Raw genomic sequence first — 23,802 nt, 5'->3', positions numbered from 1 at the left:
AACTGTAGGAACTGAATCATCACTGAATTGAAGGTATACATATGCTGTATAAAACCCCAGGTTTACCCAGTAAAATTATTCCCATTGATACTATCCAGTGAATATATAGTTAGTTCAAAACTAATGTTCAGTGCTGAATCTATCACATTTTAATGATAATAGAGAGAATAATGTACCACCCAATTTCCAAAATCAGAGATTGTATTAATGTTTGTCTTTTTCTCAGTTTGAGAAATGGTTTGGTGTAGTGGTTAAGGTGCTTGGTAAGAAACTGGGAAACCATGAACCTTGTCCTTCAGACATGGAAGCTGGCTGGGAGGAGTATATCATTATGCTCTTTATAAGACTCTTCAGTTAATCAGGGAGAAGACTGGAGATGGAAGTTAGAATTGCTATATTTACTCTCAAGTGGTGATATGTCACTATATTTGGAGACGAGAGACAAGAAAATTGTGTACCTCCCTACATTATTCCCTGAAGCTGACACTCCTGTTTGCTGTATGTGATAAAATATATTCTTTTTAAAAGTATTTATTTAGTATACTATTGCTAAACCTATATTTCTGTTCTTATAAAAAAGTTAAAAAATCAAACATTATTTGCAAGGGGAAAAATATGAAACATTTCTTTTGAATGTTAAATATAGAGTATTCTCAACAGTAGTGTGGGCTTTTTAAAAGTGACTTTTGTAAGCATAAATATTCTCCTCTCCTAGAAGTGCTTTTGAAATCACTCCCCTGGCCTTCACTTCTTATCTTGGTCTAGATGCTTGATACTAACTGTTGAAACTCAACATATAAGAGTGACAGGACTTCCACAATCCGTTCATCTTTTTGGTGGGAGGGGGGGGGTAAAAGGAAAAAAAGGTGATAAAAATGAAATAAATTCTGTAGCACCATTGTCTGACCCTGCATTAAGACAGGTGACCAGGAAAATCAGCCCTTTTTCGTCCTTTGTGGGGAAATAGACCAATCTCACCAGAGAGAAATAGACTCAAACTTTTTTAAAAAAATAATAAAAGAGAATGTGATTTTTTTCTCTGTTATTAGCTGGAGATAGTCAGATACATACACTAGCAAAGAAGAAACAGAGACGTAATGTTTATCCGGAGACATGCTGGCACTTAGAACAGCCAGAGCAAATTTGAAAAGTTCCACAAAAGGTGCAAAGCAAGCCCATCGCCAGAAAATTCAGCACTTTTTTTCAAGACCCAACAAACGCCAGGCGAATGTGGCAAGGGATCCAGACCATTACAGATTATAAGGTGTCTCCATCGAGATGCAAGGATGACACAGACTTCCTAAACAAGCTGAATACATTTTTTGGAAGATTTGAAACATCAAACAGCACTCCTGCTAGGAAAGCTGTGCCCCATCCTGACGAGCACCTCTGTCCGTAAAACAGTGCAGAAAGTTAACATTTGGAAAACAGCAGGCCCAGAAAATATCCCTGGACGTGTCCTTAGGGAATGCGCAGATGAGGTGGCTTGTGTTCGCACAGATATTTTCAATCTCTCATTGCAGCAGGCAGTGGTCCCATTGTGTTTTAAGATGGCCATCATTTTGCCAGTGCCAAAAAAGTCCACAATTACAGGCCTCAATGATTACCATCCTGTTGCACTGACACCCATCACTATGAAATGCTTTGAGCAGCTGATATTGTATCTACCCTCCCGCCAGCATTTGACCCGCTTCAGTTTGCTTACTGACCAAATTGCTCTACGGAGGATAACAACAACAACAACAACAACAACTACTACTACTACTACTACTACTACTACTACTACTACTACTACTTTATTGCCACTTTGAATGTATACCAATCAGCATACATAAAAATGAAAAATTTTTGCATACTGCTCTCAAAGAGTCATCACCTCAGATATACACTCCTTGTTCATGGCCAGCTCAAGTTTCAGAATGTCCATTTTAGTCTCTAGGGAGCGAATGATGGCAAACAGGACAGATGGAAACGGAGCTCCATGTGGATTAGCCCTCAAATTAGCTTGTATTCCTGCATGACAACCTTGCCTCCTTTCCTTTTTCTGATCCTGTCTCTTCCACCTTTTCCTTAAAGGGGCTTCGCTCCTTTTCGCCACAGGAGCACACTGCCGCCACCTCCAATTCCTCCAAAAGCCCCTCTCCTATCCTCTGGGCCTGCTGACAGCCTCAAACAGTTTCTTTGCTCCATAAGCCCTGGGACCTCTCCTCCTCTGCCTCCTTTGGAAACAGCCCTTATTTGCAATAGAATCTGTCACTGTGCCAGCAGTCAAGTCTTGCTGCCAGCAGAACAATTTCAAACAGCGCAAACGACTTTTAATAGTCTCACCAACAGTTCCGAAACAACTAAAAACTCACCATACAAGCAAAGATTGTCGGTCGTATGTTGCCTTAGTTCCATCATGTTGCTCAAACACATTAAAACCTTGCCGATCATGTGTCCTATATCCCTTATACTCCTCCAAAAACTTTTCACCTTTGATAACCAATGCAGCTGCAGCTGATCCAGGCGTCGCCATCTTAGAAAATGATGCTATTTCTTCTATTCTCCATCTGAGCTTGAAGCACTTAGAGGAAAGAAATACTCATGTGCGTTTGTTGTTTGTTGAGTTCAGTTTGGCAGGGGGCACTTTTGCTCACATGATTTTTACAGGCTTATTTTTATTTATGCAAAATAAAGAAATGGAAGGTGAAAATAATTTACCTACTGTCTTGTTCCATTGGCATCGCTTCCATCCAGTGGAAGGAAGTCTCCCAGTTTTGGAGGGGCAACCTTTGTTCAAACCTGGTAACATTTTTTAAAAAAAAAATAGATTGACCCATTGAAGTATTTCACTGCAAAATTATGTATTGCGGATTTGGGGAACAGTTTGGTAATTCATTGTGAGACATTTTGTAAAATGGTTGCGTTATTTCTTATTGTTAGTGGTTTTAAAGCTTAATATTTCAAGTATCTCTTTTCCCCTTTAGCTTCATTAGTACAAATACTTCTGGTGTGGTTTTTTTTCCATACTACATTGCTCAATGTAGTTTTAAACCAAATTATTACTCATGTGTTTGGGCTTGATTGCTGCTTGTACAAGAGTCCAACTTCCTGTCAGTTATATCCAAGAGCTTGGATTACAGTCTTAGGTAAAGAGTTTGGCACTGTATGTTCTTGTTGGAAGGCATGCCTAGGCTTTGCTTAAACTGTTGAGTGATTCTGTCTGTGCATAATTTGCATACCTGTCATTTTTGAGTATTACATTTTGGACTTTCTTTATATGTTACCACATTTGTATCTATATTTGCTTAATTGCATTGTTCCAAATGTTAATTTTAATATTTGATGAATAAATTAATTGGAACTGTCGGAATTAAGCATTCAGTTGTGTTGTTTTCTTTGCCACTAAAATGAATATTTCCCAAGTTTGAAACTGCATACCTTAGCATATCTTTTACATCAAGACATTAATGAAAATCTGTAGGAGAGAATTTGCTGGTTTCACTATCATCCACGGCCAGAAAATAAAGAGGCACTAGTTCAGGGGTCTTCAAACTTGGCCCTTTTATGACTTGTGGACTTAAACTCCCAGAATTCCTCAGCTAGCATGCCTGGCTGAGGAATTCTGGGAGTTGAAGTCCACAAGCCATAAAAGGGCCAAGTTTGATGACACCTGCGCTGGTATTTGCATATTCCCTAAAGAATATGTTGGAACTTCCAAGACTCCCTGGTTATATAGATTGTCAAAGAAAACAACAACAACAACAATTTCAGTAAGTTGCTTCTCACTTCCTACCTGAAAGTATCCTTGCATTTTTATGTATGCGTAGGTGTGTGTGTGTGGGGGGGGGAACCCCTCTCCATGAACCTGAATTCTGATGAATGCATCCATATAGTTTTCTTAGCAACAGTATCACAATGATTTGCTTTTGCTTTCAGGCTAATGCTTGGCTATCCATTTTTCTACTGCCTCCATCCTTTTTTTTCTTTTGAACCACATTGATTGGGTTGTAAGACTGAAGTCAGGGATTGTGTTATTATTGAACCTTTTTCATAGTCTTGCAAAGCACAGTCTTTACATGGTTTAAGGTTTTAATAAATATATCTGGTTAGTCTTAACACCATAAATTTATTCCAGGTTTCAAACAAACCTGGGAAATTGTGTTTTCAAGAAGCAGCAAGAGTGATCAAGTTCAAAGATAAAAAGTCAAATCTCAAAGAAAAGTCTAAGCAGGTAAACGTTCTAGGAGAGCAATCTACAGAGACCTTCCATGGATTGGCATTACTCCAACATAATTACTAAGCTTAAATTGTTTCCTAAATACCAGTGGCCTCTGACTCATCTGAACTCAGTGCACCTAATTAGGCCTGGCTTTCTTCAGTAGGTCATTCTTCTCAAGCCAAGCACTTCTATACCTTTCTGTTTGACACTGTTTCTCTTTAGATAACTGTGTTTTTGACAGCAGGTTGGAAAAACTCTGTTTGGGTCACAATCTGCTGGAACCAAAGCTGGAACAGTGGAACCAATTGTTGGCTTGGCATCATGGTTGGGCCCTGGAAGATGCTCTGATTTTAAGATGCATCTTCTGAATCTCTTCTTTACCTAAGGGGAGTTCTTGAGTCCACCTATGATACTGGAAGATGTTGTAGGACGTTCTGGGTAATGATACTATTGACAAACCAAATCTATGAGGAACTGCCGTAGTGTTGCATCTGGATCTCTTGCTACATTATCTGATGCTGTCACCACAATTCCTCAAAATCTGTGTGGTCTCTAGTGCTTATCTTTTAAATAGATGTTCATATTTCCAACAAATTTACACTTCTGATTTCTGCTGAGGTCCTTGATATGCAACTATTTTAAAACTGCATAATAGTATAATGGGATTTATTGGATAGATAAATTAAATGCATCCCTGTAACTTTATATTATGCTCTACTATACTTATACTAACTCATAGTATTAATTATTAACAGGGTTGGCTTCCATTAGTTTTCTCATACATTTTTTCTATTGTTGTACTTTAAAATGGTAACATTTCAGTTTGAGATTTTTATGAACATTTCAGGGATTACATTATGGTTTAAAATCACCAAAAACACACACTAATATGGTAGTGAAAGTGAAATTACGATAGACGTAGATATATGCTGCTGTAATAAATGTATTTTGAGTGTTATGAGTGCATGCACATGTATGAAGGTCACAGCTCTTAAATAGAAAGAGAAAACATGTTTGCAGTTTATCAGATATATTTTATTATGTTTAGGTTTATTATTTGCCATTTGTGAGGCTGCCCTGATGTAAGGTTTTAGTCTGATAGGGAATAAATCCTTAATCATTTTTTCCCTGCAAATTTTGATGTAGTTAGAATACAAGTTCTACCATGTTTTGTGGGAAAAGATGGTCAGAGCAATTTTAATAAAATGAATTTAGTACATCATTTTCATTTCACGCTGGGTTGGAAGAGAAGCAATATATGACTTTGTACATCATTTTGGAATTCCTAAAGGATTTGTTTCAAGGCTGAAAGCGAGCTTGGTAAAAAAGTTATTGCACCTATAGTTCTCAAAGATTGTGCTGTAAGATTAGCTATTTGGAAATATAATTCTGGTTTCTTCTGCTTTTTTCATAGCTAATTCAAGTCTTCTTGGAGGAGGAGGTGGTAAGTTTATTTTTTTGCCTCTTATGTATTGAAAGGAATAATCTATATTTAAGATTAAATGTTTTATCCACTCCTGGACAATTGCTACCTAATATATAAATTCTAAACATCTGTACTTTTTAATAATATAAATAATTGTATTTATCTTGTTGGGCTATCAAATCTGGCATTGCCATGTAATAAAGTGTTAGATTTTAAGTTTTCATGATTTGATTACATTCCACCATAACTGTAAAGTGATTACCACTTTCAGGTTTTATAGTCCAAAAGAAGAGCTGGGTTTTGGAGGGAAGGTGAGGAGACAGAATTTAAGAGTGCTGAGCTGACAGGCTGCTGCTAAATTAGATGTAGAGTGAATAAAAATATATCTAACTTTCAGTTTCCTGAATACCGATCTATTCAGACACTACATACTTGCAGAGTAATTTACTAAATTTAATGCCACTGTAGTTGTTCAGAAAAATAGTAATATTTCCTTCCTTTTCCCTTGCTTTTTTTTTTAAAAAAGAAAATAGTCATTGTGTTTTTTCATTTTATAGCTTTCAAAACTGTTGAAGCAGTTTAGCAAAAAGAATAATATGATATTTGGCATTTCTGTTGCTCATTTTACTCCTACAAAAATTAAAAGGAAAAGAAGGGAGGAGGAAGCCTTCCTGTTGAATATCTTTCAAATGCTGTTGTCAGATAACTGAGCATATTTTCTGGCTATTGTTGAGTGGATCTGGAGATCTCAGTCTATTTCTCTAAATGGAAATGAAATGTAATTTAAACTGCTTGAAGCGTTGAGAGTCAGAATCAATCTGTGCGTTGTCTTAATCTGACTGGCTGTATTGTGCTTTCTTATTTTTGGAATAAACATGTATTTGGTTTTAAATTATTTCTACACAGATTGTAAAGTCGTGGAGTATTTAATTTACATATCACCTTGTTTTATTTGTTGATGAAGCAGCCCACTGCTTTTGCAACCTAGTTTCCCTCTTCCCCCCCCCCCCAAAAAAAAAGTCGGGCCACCAAGCTGCAAAGATTGAGGATCACTGGCCTATTCAGAACTGGACTGCACAAATGGCAGGCCAGTTCACATCCACACATGTGTGAAGCTCAACTTTCACAGGTCGAGGTGTGCTCATGTGCATGCACGCCAGCCCACCGCTTGCCTCGGTTCCCCTCTCTTCCCCAAGCAGGGCCGTCAAGCCGCAAAAGTTGGAGACTGCTGCCCTATAGCTATGGATTATATAGCAAATTCTTCCAATTTTTAAAAGAAATCTCCCATCTAGTTTTGTTATCTGAACCTTTTGTGTATTTCTGTTTGAAATATAGAAAAAAGCAACAACAGTCAACAGACCAATTGGAAGGAAGGGGTACTCATTAAAACCTAATGCCTGTATATTTTAAATGTGAATATACAGGTTTTTTTTCAAATCAAACAACTAGAATATTGTGAACAGTATGATGTTCAGAAAGGAAGCCGGGCAACACAAATTGGAAATAAGAGCATGGCTGTTAATATTCAATACTCATTGGCTCAAATGCTACTCTTCCCCATCAGAATTGATTACATTGGTCTTGACAGACCAATTTTAATCTTCATAGCAACAAGGAATTCTGAAGAAACTTGTCCATTGTGACTTTCACTTGAGCAACTGCTCCATTTGGAATGTACAGAGGCCAGAAGAATTGTTAGAGAAAGAGTCCTAGGTCTAGAATTTCAGAATGAGGTCAGCCATATTCCAGCCCACATTAGAGCTCATATAACTAGCTCCAGGTGGGAACTGGACAAATATTTAATTACTGTAGCCTCATCTCTATGTTGATTCTCAGTCATCCAGGTCATAGTTATCCCAAAGATGTTTTTTTCACAAGGCAACTAGACTTGTTTTGAAGATGTTTCACGTCTCATCCAAGAAGCTTCTTCAGCTCTGATCGGATGGTAGGAAATGGAAGGATTTATACTCCTTGCAGACAACTGGTCATTTGCTTTCTTTTAGAGAGTTGTTGAGGCCAGCTGGAGGTTTATCAGTGTCAGGGTCACCTGAGTAGTGCAAATGTGTGTGAAACCTTGTTGGAACTGCTGAGAGGACTGTGTTGTAGACTGGAGGTACATGATGTTATATCCCTCCCCCTCTGTTGAGAGAAGGCTGTTCAGTTTTGACATAGATGGCCTCTTTGATGCCTCTTTCAAACCAACGGTCCTCTCTGTCCAAAATGTGGACTTTGTTGTCTTCGAAAGAATGGCCTTTGTCTTTAAATGCAGATGGACTGCTGATTCTTGTCCTGACGGGTATGTTCTCCTATGTTGTGCCATGCGTTTATGAAGGGGTTATAGCCTCCCCTGTATAACAAAGAGCCTTTTTCAGAGCCAGGTTCAACGTGTTACTCTCCGCAGTTCTTAATGGGAGATTTACAGAGTCTCAGGTGTGTAAGAGCATGTTGGTATAGAGATTTTGAAGGGAGGAACATAATGAGCTGATGCATCACTGAGGAGTGGAGACCCTGCTGAGGCGAAGACTGATTGCTTAGATCAACAGAGCTTTTCTGGACAGTAATCTAAGCTGCAGAACAACTACATCACCTGCTAAGTGTTCACAGGTCTTGGGACAAGATTAAAGTGAAATGTAATTATAAGGCTTTAAAGCGAATTGAAAGTGATAAGCGTGTGTAGAATTTAAATTATGGAAATTTAAAACAGATTAAGAATTAGTTGAATTTTGGTATATTGCTTGCTTCAAAATATTTTGGAAATAACTAAATAAAATAAACATCTTTGTGTGGACTGATTGGTGGGATTCCTAAAACGAAAGGTAAGAGAAAGTGGTGTGAGATCATGTGACCATAGAATCATAGAGCGTTGGATGGGTCTAAAGAGTGGGAAAAGGCTTATTTATCATGCTTTTCCTTTTTTTTGGGGGGGGATGACAAATTTATGGAGAAAAATGGCTAATAGTATATAATCCGTACAGAGAATGTTGGAATGTTGGGGGGAAAAATATGAAAAGGTTATTATACTGATAGTGGAATTATCATTGATTGAAACTGTTAAAAGAGATTTGATTTCATTTGAAGGAAGAATGGAAGAAAGATTTGTGGATATGGAAGAAAGATAAAGAAAAATAAATAAGTAAATAAACTGGAGAATTTGCTTCTGCGAATGAGTCGGAAATAAGAGGCCACGAGGTGAAAAGAGTGAGTTAGACAATGCAACATTATTAAATCTAGAAAGAAAGGATCTTGTCTCAAACGGAAAGCAGCTGCAAGAATCACCTGGTGAAGATGACAGGGAGAAGGGTGGTTGAAAGTGTAAAAAGTTTTTTTAGAAAGGGGGAAGGAAGACATGGATCTATAGGTGGACCAGCTGCACAGAGGTAACCTAAGAAATGGAAAGTTAAGAAATATACTAAGAAATATATTTGGGCACCTTGTCAAGAGGAAGGCAGGAAATCAGGTTCTGCAAAAATATCTTAATAATGAACTAAGGATCAATAAGAACAGAATGCTGCGGGAAAAGAAAATAATATAAAATTAACTTGTTTAATGGTCTTCCCAGTTGCAATGTATGGCAGTGAAAGCTGGACCATAAGAAAGGCTGAGCGCCAAAGAATTGAGGCCTTTGAGCTATGGTGCTGGAGAAGACTCCTGTGAGTCCCTTGGACTGTAAGGCGATCAAGCCGGTCAGTCCTAGAGGAGATCAACCCTGACTGTTCTTTAGAAGGCCAGATCCTGAAGCTAAAACTGAAATACTTTGGCCACCTAATGAGAAGGAAGGACTCAGTGGAGAAGAGCCTAATGCTGGGAAAGGTTGAAGGCAAGAGAAGAAGGGGACGACAGAGAATGAGGTGGCTAGAAGGAGTCACTGAAGCAGTAGGCATGAGCCTAAATGGACTTCAGAAGATGGTAGAGGACAGGAAGGCCTGGAGGAACATTGTCCATGGGGTCGCGATGGGTCGGACACGACTTCGCAGCTAACAACAACAACAACTTGTTTAATTAGGGATAAGATAATAAGTACTTTTGACAAAAATTGGAAAGCCTTTATGGGCTTTGTGCTGCAACTGTTGATGATCTCTGAATTTGCCAATAAGGGCTGAATACGGGTAGAAGTGTTAATATAATCTTAAAGGCACGTCTGTGTGTGTGTGTGTGTGTGTGTGTGTGTGTGTGTGTGTGTGTGTGTGTATGTGACACTTACTCTGTAACAGCTGCAAAGAAGATTGGAAGAGCTCCTTTAAGTATTTTTTTCCTTTTCTGCATTTTTTTTCTCTTTTGTTTCTCTTTTTCATTTCCCCTCCTTTTAATCACATTATCTGTATTTTGCTCATGTTTATTGATGTAATTTTTTTTTCAAAATAACAACAGTGTTAAAATATTCTTGTTCACAAGTACTAAAGAACACACCTGTTTTTTAACACTGTCCCTGTCAAAAACTTTCATTCTTCTGAGGGGTCCTTGGTGTTCACTGAGCTTTCTTGTTTTCTTGCAGACGTTTCATTACCCTAACTAGGTAACACTGATAATGTTACCTAGTTAGGGTAATGAAACGTCTGCAAGAAAATAAGCAATCTCAGAGAGCACCAAGGACCCCTCATTTCAATCCTGAGCTACAGATATTCTCCTTCTGTTACTAACAGGTTTTATAGGCCATAATGAAAGTTTTCTTCTTGATTTTCTCCTCTCAGATGAACTATTTACTATAACTAGATTTGGCCTGGCACCAGTTAAAATTTATTGATTAGCAATTAAAATTCAGAAACAGATAAATCATGCTGAGTATGGGTAAACTTATTAAAAATTCCTGTTTCAGTTTACTTATACCTTTATTTGCTTTTACATCTTTTTTCTGTCTTTCAGAGGCTTCCCTTCAGTCTTTAGTCTTAGTTTTAATATAACAAATTTTACAGAGATACATTAATGTTCTCATTTTATAGTATTTTATTGAATTAAGTGTAATTTTTATTGCTTTTATTCTATGCTGGTCTAATGAACAAAATTAACATTTGATTGATTAAATTGAGTTGTATTGTTCATAACTATTCAAATAGCCTGAACTGACACAAATTATGTAACTTGTATAGGTAATATAAACAACGTAAATAATATGTAAATGATTGGATTTCTTTCAGGTACAATTGATATGTCTGCTATTTTGAAATTTGAACAGATATTATACTGAAAATGTGTAAACTGAGGCCCTCAAATTAAGAGTTTATTGCATACAAGATGAATAAGGGAGAGGCAAAAGGTGATTTAAAATAAACCTGTACTTTATATTGGAAAACATAGTTCTGATCTGCTATGGTTGTGTTATAGTGTGCATATTTATAAATGTATATCCCTGCATAGCTGTATCTATTTCTGTATAGCTATATACTTTTATTTCAAAGTGTTTAACATTCCTCCTGCCTTTTTGTTAATTATGTGATGAGTCTTCATTTTTACATTTTAAGTGTGGTAAGTTGAATTTTATTCCACTGAGAGTGGAATTGGATTTGCCTAGATACTTAATTCTTTCAAATTGTTAAAGAGCACTTCAGTCATTACCCATAAAAGCTGATAATTTCTACGTGGTATAAAGCTTTGTCGGAATTTTGTAGTTCAATAGCAACCCTCAGTTCCCCTTTGAGGCAGTTTTCCCCTATTTAAAAGCAGAAACTGAAAACATTTTTCCTAGCCAGAAGTGCCTCTGGTAAAGAAGCACCATCTGAAGATAAAAATTGTACGTTCTGTGGTTGGAAGAATCAACATCTTACCCCCACCCATTTTGACCGTTCTACGAATTCTCTTTGTCCCTTTAAACCAGTGCTCATCTTTATCATGTTTCTTCTTAATAAAAGAAACCAAAAATATTTCCCTTGATAGATATTAAGGATATCGAAATCAAAACTGCACAAATATAGTCCACATTGAAAAGATTCAAAAAGATTATTTGCAGTAACATAAAACACAGACAGAAGTAAAAAAAAAAAGTAAAGTCAAAAGATCTTTGTTCAATTACCCTTTCAGCAATTAACCTACATATTGTTTCTCATCTGACTGAGGGCACAACTTTGGAACCCTGCTGGGGCATCTTCTTAGTGGCTCAAAAATAACAGTTATTCATAATTAAAAGAATAATATATAAGGATTGGAGGATGCGGTGGCCTAGCAGTTAAGACGCTAGGTTTGTCAACTGGAAGGTTGGCAATTTAAGACCCAAACATCACGCAATGGAGTGAGTTCCCGTTCCTGCCCCAAACCTTGTCAACCTAGCACAGGGGTAGGCAACCTTGGCTCTTTTATGACTCATGGACTTCAACTCCCAGAGTCAGGAATTCTGGGAGTTGAAGTCCATGAGTCATAAAAGAGCCAAGGTTGCCTACCCCTGCGTTTGAAAACATGCAAATTCATGTAGATGAATAGGTACCACATTTGGTGGGAAGGTAACAGTGCTCTCTGCGCTTTGACATATAGTCATGCCAGCCACTTGAATACATGGAAGTGTATTCAGACAACACCAGCTCCCTCAGTTAGAAAATGGAGATGACCACCACCCTCCTAGAGTTGGACACAACTGGACAGGGGAAACCTTTACCATTACTTTAGATAAGGATTGATGCCAAACTGTGTAAAGTTCAATATACAGATTTCTTGACTTGATAGCAGTGTTCCAATATCTCAGGGGCTGCCACAAAGAAGAGGGAGTCAAGCTATTCTCCAAAGCACCTGAAAGCAGGACAAGAAGCAATGGATGGAAACTAGTCAAGGAGAGAAGCAACCTAGAACTAAGGAGAAACTTCCTGACAGTTAGAACAATTAACCAGTGGAACAACCTGCTCCAACACTGGAAGCTTTTAAGAAGAGACTGGACAGCCATTTGTCTGAAATGGTATAGGGTTTCCTGCCTTAGCAGGGGGTTGGACTAGATGACCTCCAAGGTCCCTTCCAACTACTACTACTTCTTCTTCTTCTTCTTCTTCTTCTTCTTCTTCTTCTTCTTCTTCTTCTTCTTCTTCTTCTTCTTCTTCTTCTTATTATTATTATTATTATTATTATTATTATTATTATTACTATTATTAGCTCTCAGAACATCTCTTTTTATCAGTTGACATTAGAATGAGACATTGTATTATACTCTGAAAATACAAGATTTTATTGTTTTACAGTATCGAGTTTATAAATTCCAAAGCAAAATTGAAATTCTATATAGGTAGCCTGAAAAATTGACCACTTTGATATTTAAAATGGGAATGATGTAAGCATATATTAATTTTTGAATAGAAACAAGGGAAAGCGAAAATATTTTGGTTGGATCATTTCAGCCTGTAAAAAGTTGCATTGTTGTTGTATATTGTCTCTCTCCTAGTATATTTGTTAAAAACAGAAATTTTGAGTCTTGATTATACTTGATATAGTATATCCTTCTGAATAAGCAGCATAGTGCAAAGTAGAGGATTGGAATAAGAATTTAGTGAGATAAAGACATTAAATATATCAAATAAGCAAAGAAAATGAAATTTAGCTAAATAGGATTTATAACAACACCATTCATGATGACTTTCATATTTATTTTAAGTATCTATGCATATGGGTCCACATGTGGAAAAGTCATGGTGACAATGTGTATATTCCTTTAGCCTCTGATGAAGCCATAGTTTATCTATAATTGAAGAGACAAGCAGGCATTCAACATGTCTTTTACTGCACATTATATAACAACATATATCATATATAATTTATATATATATTATTTATTACTGTATTGATTGATTTTTTTTCTTGGTTGTTCTGGCTTTGCTTTGAAATATCGTGATGCTATCCATATAGTAAAATTCGATATAAATAAAACTGTTATTAATTTTTCCTTATTTTTTAAGCTAAAGCAAAACTATTCATTCCCCAAATTAGTAATGGTTACCAGTACATTTACAGGTGGTCTTCAATATGACCTGTCATTCATGAACTGTCACATTATTAGGCATGAAAAAAACCAAGTCCACATACTGTATAAAGGTCCAATTCAATTGATTGATTGCTATTTATTAGTGCTGTGCAACATTTTAGATTTGAAGGTCAGGGAAAATGCTTTCAAGCACATGTGAACATGCATGTAGGATCTGCAGGATTCTACTCAGTGGTGGGATTCAAAAATGTGAACAAGCGGTTCTCTGTATGGATGCCACTTTCGTAAGTCCATTCTAGGCCTGGGCAACAAAAAATAAGCTACCAGTTCTGCTGAAGTGGTGGGAACTGGCTGAATCCCACCACTGATTCTATTTAAAACTAATGTATCTTTCCCCACACTAGAATATGAAGCACACTATAACTCTATTATTTTGTGTCTTTTCTTAAAACTACCCTGCATATGGGTGCATGTCTGGGAAAGTCATGATGGGTATCTTTAGCCTGGTAAGACAACCCAGACAAGAAGCACAACTATTAATACTATAGGTATTAATCCTTCTGTGGGCTGAAACATCTTTTATGATTAGTTGTCCAGTCTGTGGCTCTCCCTCCCATCTCCCAAGGTTGTTCCCAGATACCATTACAGTATTTTTCATATACATATTTCACAGTAATTGGATTATATTAAGTGTATTCAATTTGGTTAACTTTAAATAATAGGAAATCATATTTAATTTTGTCCTGGCCCCTGCTACTGTGTTTTGGAATGCAGCCTCCAGTATGCCAGTTGGAATACAACTTTTATTCCCTAAAAACCTTGTCAGTATGAAAAACAATTATCTGATCCTGATTCCTCTTACTCATGCTTGATCTGTTTTTCTTTTGTTTTTACTAAGTAGTGTTGCTATGATAACCATCCCTGCACAATGCATCTCATGTTCAACAATTAAAAGCTTTGATGGAGGTTCAGGTACAGCTTCAGCAAAGTTTTCTTGATTAAGGCACTTCTACATTGCCATACTTTCTGCTTCCCAAATCCTCAGAAACAATTTGAAGCTAATCTGTAATCAAACCTTCCCATTGCTCTCTATAACAGGGCTTTTCAACCTTTTCACCCACTGTACCACTTTTAGGATATGGCAACATCCGAGTACCACCAGTCACCTAGCAAGGTATCAAAAACCTGATGACCCCCCAAAAAAGGGAAAAAGTGATAAAGTACAGGTAGTCCTCAACTTACAACAGTTTGCTTATTGACATTTTGAAGTTACAATAGCACTGAAAAAGTGCCCCCCACGCCACAGCCGAGCAAGACACCTACCTGCCTGCCCAGCAGCGCTCTTCCTCCTGTGCAAGGTTTTCATTGTTGTGAGCATTTCTGTTGAGGATTGGCAGCGGGGATGGGGTGGGGGGGAGTTTGGTTTTTATTCCCCCCCATCTGGGTGGTTGCAGCAGGATTTGGCCACTTCACATGACCCTGGGACAACGTGTCCGTCATAAATATGAAGCAGTTGCCAAGCATCTGAATGTAAATCACAAGATCCTGGAGATGCTGCAACATTCCAGCTGATCGGTGCTTCTTCTGGGCTCGGCAGAAGCACCAGGATCAGCGCCGGGCTCCAGCTGGAGCTTGGCGCTGATCCTGGCACTTCCACTGAGCCCTGACAGCCCCAAAGAAGCGCTGATCCTGGCGCTTCCACTGAGACCTGACAGCCCTGCAGCTCCAGCCGTCTCTCGCTCAGGCTTGTGTGGGGCTGCCACTGGTTCAGCTCATTCCCCTCCCCCACTACCACTTTTCTAGGATGGCCGCATACCACCTGCCAGGTGCCAATGTACCACAGGTGGTACCTGTACCACTGGTTGAAAAGCCCTGCTCTGTAACACTGAGAACAAGGAGGAGACATTTCCTCTCTACCACTCTCTGCAAAAAGGAAGCAAAATAAATTGCCTGCGCATGTCCATACTTCCTATCAGTATGTTGCAGATTCTGTACATTTGTTTTGGCTGCTATGTGGTGGAACTATCAAGACTACCACCTCACTTTTGAAGCCTTAGAGACAAAAGGTGAAATGAGGTGGGAATGTCTACAAACTCCACAGTGCTGAAACATTTCAAAGAAGGTTTATTGTTATTTCAAATATATCACAGCAAAACCAAAAATATATACTGTATATTGTCAAATTTTGCCCATACTCTGGGATCCAGGAGGTCCAGAGCTGGTCACAAACTGATTCAATGTTCTTTGTAAAGGATGGTCTAGAAAGACAGCAATGAGGAGTTCCAAGCTAGAGGGCTGATATGTAAATAATTCAGCTGCATCAGACTCTCCAGAGTAGCCAGATATTTGCCAAATCACAAAGTTGGGAGGAAAAAGCCTTAAGAGTTTAAAACTCTGGACCATATCCTATATAAAGGCTCTGACTTATTCGTACTGCAGAGGACAATAATCTCTCTGCGTGCTTCTCTCTTTATGTAATAATATCTAGTCTAATTGTAAGCCTGAACAAGGGATTAAACATCTAGAGAGCCAAGATTTATTGTGAAGCCATGGTTTGTAACGTAAGAACAGAATTGTTATACACTCTATAATGTTACACTGTTTACTGAATAAATGCACATATGTATGTGCATGCACACAGTAAATGGAGATATTTTTCCTATAAGCAGTGACAGTGCTTGTTTATTGTGAAGAGTTGCTTAACATCTATTTCTGCTAGCATGCTAAATATTCATTTTGGATCCAGTAGAACCTTTTTTTTTTTGCTCTACGTGAGTGAGGCTCCTTCAAATGACACATGCTGAAACTCTTTCAGTGTATTATGGAAAAAAAGGAATTAGGATGTAACCTTAGAGGGAGGGGATAATATAAATGTACTTATAACTGTTGTTAAGAAGATTGAAAACTATTATTTTCTTTATGGATATTTATATATATTTATTTATGAGGACCCAGATTGTTGGGGGCAATAAGCTGACTTTGTAATAATGCCGTTTGGGGGGGAGAAAGCCCTAATAAGCAGGCATATACATAGAATGAAGGCTATTGCTAAGCACATTGGTTTGTGCTTAAATTGTAAGCCGCCCTGAGTCTTCGGAGAAGGGCGGGATATAAATGGGATTAAATATATATATATATATATATTTGTGTAAATTACTAACAAAGAATTAAAGGGAAACTGAGATGCATTTCTGACTTATTAGTCGTCATCAGTCAGCCATACCCTTCTGAGATTCGAACCATGGGCTGATTGCATATGAGGCAGTGTTATTTGCCTCTAAGCCACAAGGTCTCTCTCGCTCTGTTAGCTTTTTTTCTACAAGGGAAGATATGTTTCAAATGTTAACTCTTTAGATTACCTTGCTAGGCCCCAAACATGGGGCAAATCTTTATTTCCTGTTTTCAGCCTATCTTGAAGGCTATCGAACAGGCAGTAGTCACACCGGACAATTCCTATATTTGTGTAAATTACTAACAAAGAATTAAAGGGAAACTGAGATGCATTTCTGACTTATTAGTCGTCATCAGTCAGCCATACCCTTCTGAGATTCGAACCATGGGCTGATTGCATATGAGGCAGTGTTATTTGCCTCTAAGCCACAAGGTCTCTCTCGCTCTGTTAGCTTTTTTTCTACAAGGGAAGATATGTTTCAAATGTTAACTCTTTAGATTACCTTGCTAGGCCCCAAACATGGGGCAAATCTTTATTTCCTGTTTTCAGCCTATCTTGAAGGCTATCGAACAGGCAGTAGTCACACCGGACAATTCCTATATTTGTGTAAATTACTAACAAAGAATTAAAGGGAAACTGAGATGCATTTCTGACTTATTAGTCGTCATCAGTCAGCCATACCCTTCTGAGATTCGAACCATGGGCTGATTGCATATGAGGCAGTGTTATTTGCCTCTAAGCCACAAGGTCTCTCTCGCTCTGTTAGCTTTTTTTCTACAAGGGAAGATATGTTTCAAATGTTAACTCTTTAGATTACCTTGCTAGGCCCCAAACATGGGGCAAATCTTTATTTCCTGTTTTCAGCCTATCTTGAAGGCTATCGAACAGGCAGTAGTCACACCGGACAATTCCTATATTTGTGTAAATTACTAACAAAGAATTAAAGGGAAACTGAGATGCATTTCTGACTTATTAGTCGTCATCAGTCAGCCATACCCTTCTGAGATTCGAACCATGGGCTGATTGCATATGAGGCAGTGTTATTTGCCTCTAAGCCACAAGGTCTCTCTCGCTCTAAAGAGTTAACATTTGAAACTTATCTTCCCTTGTAGAAAAAAAGCTAACAGAGCGAGAGAGACCTTGTGGCTTAGAGGCAAATAACACTGCCTCATATGCAATCAGCCCATGGTTCGAATCTCAGAAGGGTATGGCTGACTGATGACGACTAATAAGTCAGAAATGCATCTCAGTTTCCCTTTAATTCTTTGTTAGTAATTTACACAAATATAGGAATTGTCCGGTGTGACTACTGCCTGTTCGATAGCCTTCAAGATAGGCTGAAAACAGGAAATAAAGATTTGCCCCATGTTTGGGGCCTAGCAAGGTAATCTAAAGAGTTAACATTTGAAACATATCTTCCCTTGTAGAAAAAAAGCTAACAGAGCGAGAGAGACCTTGTGGCTTAGAGGCAAATAACACTGCCTCATATGCAATCAGCCCATGGTTCGAATCTCAGAAGGGTATGGCTGACTGATGACGACTAATAAGTCAGAAATGCATCTCAGTTTCCCTTTAATTCTTTGTTAGTAATTTACACAAATATAGGAATTGTCCGGTGTGACTACTGCCTGTTCGATAGCCTTCAAGATAGGCTGAAAACAGGAAATAAAGATTTGCCCCATGTTTGGGGCCTAGCAAGGTAATCTAAAGAGTTAACATTTGAAACATATATATATATATATATATATATATATATATATATATATATATATATATATATATATATATATATATATATATATATATATATATATGTTTTCTGAGGTTTTCGCGGGTGTTCGTATGTGCATCTTTTATTCGAGTTTTTCCCCGCGTAGAACTAAAGGTGTAGGGGCGACGTTTCGACGGAATCCCATCCGTCATCATCAGGCTGGAGGCTTCTGCTTCCTTCTTCTGGGAGAAGAATGTGGCTGTTTGTTCCTCTTTTTTAAACTGCCAGAGGGGGTGTGTTCTGTGGGTGGAGGTTGCTCTGATTGGGTGGGGGAGTAAGTGTGTTCTGATTGGGTGGGAGTGTGTTTTGAATGGTGGATGTGTTCTGATTGGGTGGGGGTGTGTTTTGAGTGGATGGGCTGGTCTCAGCTGCCAGCCTTAGACCTGAGCTGGTGAGTTGTGCTGCTTTTGTTCGGCTTCATGTTTGTGGTGGTGCCATGTTTTTATAGTGGGTATCAGTTTGCTTATTGTGTGGTTTGGAGGGGTTTAAAGTGGCTGATGTTGCAGCTGTGGTTAGGTTTCTGTTTTGTGGTTGTGCCTCGTTATCATTGTGGGTTCGGATTTGCTTTTTGAATGGTTGTGTGGTGGTGATGTCATGTGTTATCATGAGTTTGGGTCTATCATTCTTGGTGGTTGGGACTCGTCTGTCAATCAAGGCGGGTTTCCAAATGGTTGGTAGGCGAGAGGTATCATCTCGTTTGTTTATGCTGTGGGGGCGTTTTTCTATCTCAATGGCTTCTCTGATTATTCTGTTGTTAAAATGTTCAATTTTGGCGATAGTTTTGGTTTTTTTAAAATCAATTTCATGTCCCGTGGCTTCAAAGTGTTGGACCAGGGATGAAGTTTGTTCTCCTTTTCTGAGTGAGTTTTTGTGCTCTTCAATGCGTGCACTTATTCTTCTGTTGGTCTGTCCGATGTATGTGGTGGGGCAGGTGGTGCATGGGATTTCGTATACTCCTTGGTTTTCTAAGTCAATTATATCCTTGGGGTTTCTTAGGATGGTGGATATTTTTCTGTCTGTGTAGAATGCTGTTTTGATGGTGTGTTTTTGGAGGACCTTACTGATTCTGTCTGTGGTCACACACCTCAATAGCCTACACCCCAAAATACAATTCACTATGGAAACAGAAGCTAACAATCAACTTCCCTTCCTTGATGTCTTAGTCTACAATAAATCCAACGGCTCCCTAGGACACACTATCTACCATAAAAAAACACACACAAACCGCTATCTGAACGCACTCTCACACCACCACCCAGCACAGATCAACTCCGTAGCCAAGACACTCATCTCCAGAACAAAACACCTAGCTGACGAACAACACCAAAAAACCGAACTACACACTCTCACTAATGTACTAACAGCCAATGGATTCCAAAGAAACACGATTACCAACTTAATCCGAAGAGAGACACCCACAAAAACCCAAGACAGAGAACAAGAAAATGGCAAAGCCCTCCTCCCATACTTAAAAGGGACCACAGACAGAATCAGTAAGGTCCTCCAAAAACACAACATCAAAACAGCATTCTACACAGACAGAAAAATATCCACCATCCTAAGAAACCCCAAGGATATAATTGACTTAGAAAACCAAGGAGTATATGAAATCCCATGCACCACCTGCCCCACCACATACATCAGACAGACCAACAGAAGAATAAGTGCACGCATTGAAGAGCACAAAAACTCACTCAGAAAAGGAGAACAAACTTCATCCCTGGTCCAACACTTTGAAGCCACGGGACATGAAATTGATTTTAAAAAAACCAAAACTATCGCCAAAATTGAACATTTTAACAACAGAATAATCAGAGAAGCCATTGAGATAGAAAAACGCCCCCACAGCATAAACAAACGAGATGATACCTCTCGCCTACCAACCATTTGGAAACCCGCCTTGATTGACAGACGAGTCCCAACCACCAAGAATGATAGACCCAAACTCATGATAACACATGACATCACCACCACACAACCATTCAAAAAGCAAATCCGAACCCACAATGATAACGAGGCACAACCACAAAACAGAAACCTAACCACAGCTGCAACATCAGCCACTTTAAACCCCTCCAAACCACACAATAAGCAAACTGATACCCACTATAAAAACATGGCACCACCACAAACACGAAGCCGAACAAAAGCAGCACAACTCACCAGCTCAGGTCTAAGGCTGGCAGCTGAGACCAGCCCATCCACTCAAAACACACCCCCACCCAATCAGAACACACCCACCATTCAAAACACACTCCCACCCAATCAGAACACACTTACTCCCCCACCCAATCAGAGCAACCTCCACCCACAGAACACACCCCCTCTGGCAGTTTAAAAAAGAGGAACAAACAGCCACATGCTTCTCCCAGAAGAAGGAAGCAGAAGCCTCCAGCCTGATGATGACGGATGGGATTCCGTCGAAACGTCGCCCCTACACCTTTAGTTCTACGCGGGGAAAAACCCGAATAACCAAAGATGCATATATATATATATATATATATATATATATATATATATATATATATATATGTATATGTATATGTATATGTATATGTATATGTATATGTATATGTATATGTATATGTATATGTATATGTATATGTATACAGAGCGAGAGAGACCTTGTGGCTTAGAGGCAAATAACACTGCCTCATATGCAATCAGCCCTGGTTCGAATCTCAGAAGGGTATGGCTGGCTGAGGACGACTAAGGAGTCAGAAATGCATCCCAGTTTCCCTTTAATTCTTTGTTAGTAATTTACACAAATATATGAATTGTCCTGTGTGACTACTGCCTGTTCGATAGCCTTCAAGATAGGCTGAAAACAGGAAATAAAAAAGATTTGCCCCATGTTTGGGGCCTAGCAAGGTAATCTAAATAGTTAACATTTGAAACATATCTTCCCTTGCAGAAAAAAAAAAAAAAAAAAAGCTAACAGAGCGAGAGAGACCTTGTGGCTTAGAGGCAAATAACACTGCCTCATATGCAATCAGCCCTGGTTCGAATCTCAGAAGGGTATGGCTGGCTGAGGACGACTAAGGAGTCAGAAATGCATCCCAGTTTCCCTTTAATTCTTTGTTAGTAATTTACACAAATATATGAATTGTCCGGTGTGACTACTGCCTGTTCGATAGCCTTCAAGATAGGCTGAAAACAGGAAATAAAAAAGATTTGCCCCATGTTTGGGGCCTAGCAAGGTAATCTAAATAGTTAACATTTGAAACATATCTTCCCTTGCAGAAAAAAAAAAAAAAAAAAAAGCTAACAGAGCGAGAGAGACCTTGTGGCTTAGAGGCAAATAACACTGCCTCATATGCAATCAGCCCTGGTTCGAATCTCAGAAGGGTATGGCTGGCTGAGGACGACTAAGGAGTCAGAAATGCATCCCAGTTTCCCTTTAATTCTTTGTTAGTAATTTACACAAATATATGAATTGTCCGGTGTGACTACTGCCTGTTCGATAGCCTTCAAGATAGGCTGAAAACAGGAAATAAAAAAGATTTGCCCCATGTTTGGGGCCTAGCAAGGTAATCTAAATAGTTAACATTTGAAACATATCTTCCCTTGCAGAAAAAAAAAAAAAAAAGCTAACAGAGCGAGAGAGACCTTGTGGCTTAGAGGCAAATAACACTGCCTCATATGCAATCAGCCCTGGTTCGAATCTCAGAAGGGTATGGCTGGCTGAGGACGACTAAGGAGTCAGAAATGCATCCCAGTTTCCCTTTAATTCTTTGTTAGTAATTTACACAAATATATGAATTGTCCGGTGTGACTACTGCCTGTTCGATAGCCTTCAAGATAGGCTGAAAACAGGAAATAAAAAAGATTTGCCCCATGTTTGGGGCCTAGCAAGGTAATCTAAATAGTTAACATTTGAAACATATCTTCCCTTGCAGAAAAAAAAAAAAAAAAAAGCTAACAGAGCGAGAGAGACCTTGTGGCTTAGAGGCAAATAACACTGCCTCATATGCAATCAGCCCTGGTTCGAATCTCAGAAGGGTATGGCTGGCTGAGGACGACTAAGGAGTCAGAAATGCATCCCAGTTTCCCTTTAATTCTTTGTTAGTAATTTACACAAATATATGAATTGTCCGGTGTGACTACTGCCTGTTCGATAGCCTTCAAGATAGGCTGAAAACAGGAAATAAAAAAGATTTGCCCCATGTTTGGGGCCTAGCAAGGTAATCTAAATAGTTAACATTTGAAACATATATATATATATATATATATATATATATATATATATATATATATATATATATATATATATATATATACTTGCATTATGGTATGTAGGGATTGTACTTATTTACATATGGTTCCTAGTTATAAGAGTGATTGAATAATTTATGGGAGTCTCTCCATGGTTGGTTTACTGTGATGTATCAACTGAGATTTCTCTCAAATAATTGAGAAAGTGGAAGCCATGGCTTTTGACTCTACTATCAACTGTCCAGTTGGCATTTCCAGAAAAAGAAACTCCTGGGACATGATTTTGCCAAGAGTATAATACTTTACTGAAAATTTACATTGGCACAGAAGAAACAAAACCAGCTCTGGTTTTCCTGCTTGAAAGTTTACTTAACTAAACAATAGATTCCCTCGCCCCCACCCACTGGGTTTTTACATTGTCCAATAGTAATACTTCTTGTTATGGGAAAAGTCCACTTCTCCTTTGAGCACCTGCATTAGTGACCTTGGCATTCTTGCAGACTCTCAAAGATGCCTTGGTTGCCTAGATACCATCCCTCCCACCTTTGCATTCCATTTCACAATCTTGTCAAGCTATGAGCAAGGAAGAAAATGTAGGTGAAAGGGCGAATCATTCTTGACATCTACTTATTATTTTCAAGTTTATATATGGAGTTTCACGGTACCATTTTTTCATGTTAAGACCAAAAAAATTTCAGCCCATATTGATTATTAAAGAATTGGAATTTTAGGGGCAATTTTTAAAGGTTTTGTAAATTTTATTTACCATCTGTTGGATTGGCTTTTTCCTATGGACAGTTTAAAGGCAAAATATGTGACTTAACGCTCTGCAAATCTGTTGCTTACATATACCAATAGTTTCTATAAATGAGTAGGCTGCACAAAATAATTGAATTGTAGACAAGTAGGAATAGGAAAAGAAGAAAAACAAGTAATACTTTTTTTTCTGAACTCTATATGCCAGCCAAAGTTTGTCAGACTCCAGTAGAAAAATCAGATATATATCATGGGCCTTTGATAAGCTTTATTACCTGCCTAAGGAAGAAAACGGATAACTGAAGATTTCCCATAACAGCAGGCCTTGTGAACTGTGCAGCAAATTATACTCACATTATGTGTCAGGAAG

The 23,802-nt window shown here is 38.4% G+C and overlaps 1 protein-coding gene across 2 annotated transcripts in view; it reads left to right on the top strand.

Moving 5' to 3' along the window:
* The window catches only part of MACROD2 (mono-ADP ribosylhydrolase 2), a 1,127,318-nt gene that overhangs the window by 138,269 nt on the left and 965,247 nt on the right, over positions 1-23,802 (top strand). For both annotated transcript variants that reach the window (XM_083369818.1, XM_083369817.1), the window contains exon 4: positions 5,619-5,648. In XM_083369818.1, the coding sequence (XP_083225944.1) occupies positions 5,619-5,648 (30 nt within the window). The remainder of the gene's footprint in view (positions 1-5,618; positions 5,649-23,802) is intronic.

This window comes from Vipera ursinii (genome assembly GCF_947247035.1).
Source record: "Vipera ursinii genome assembly, chromosome: 1".
Lineage (NCBI taxonomy): Eukaryota > Metazoa > Chordata > Lepidosauria > Squamata > Viperidae > Vipera > Vipera ursinii.
This window is presented reverse-complemented; position numbering and strand designations above follow the sequence as displayed.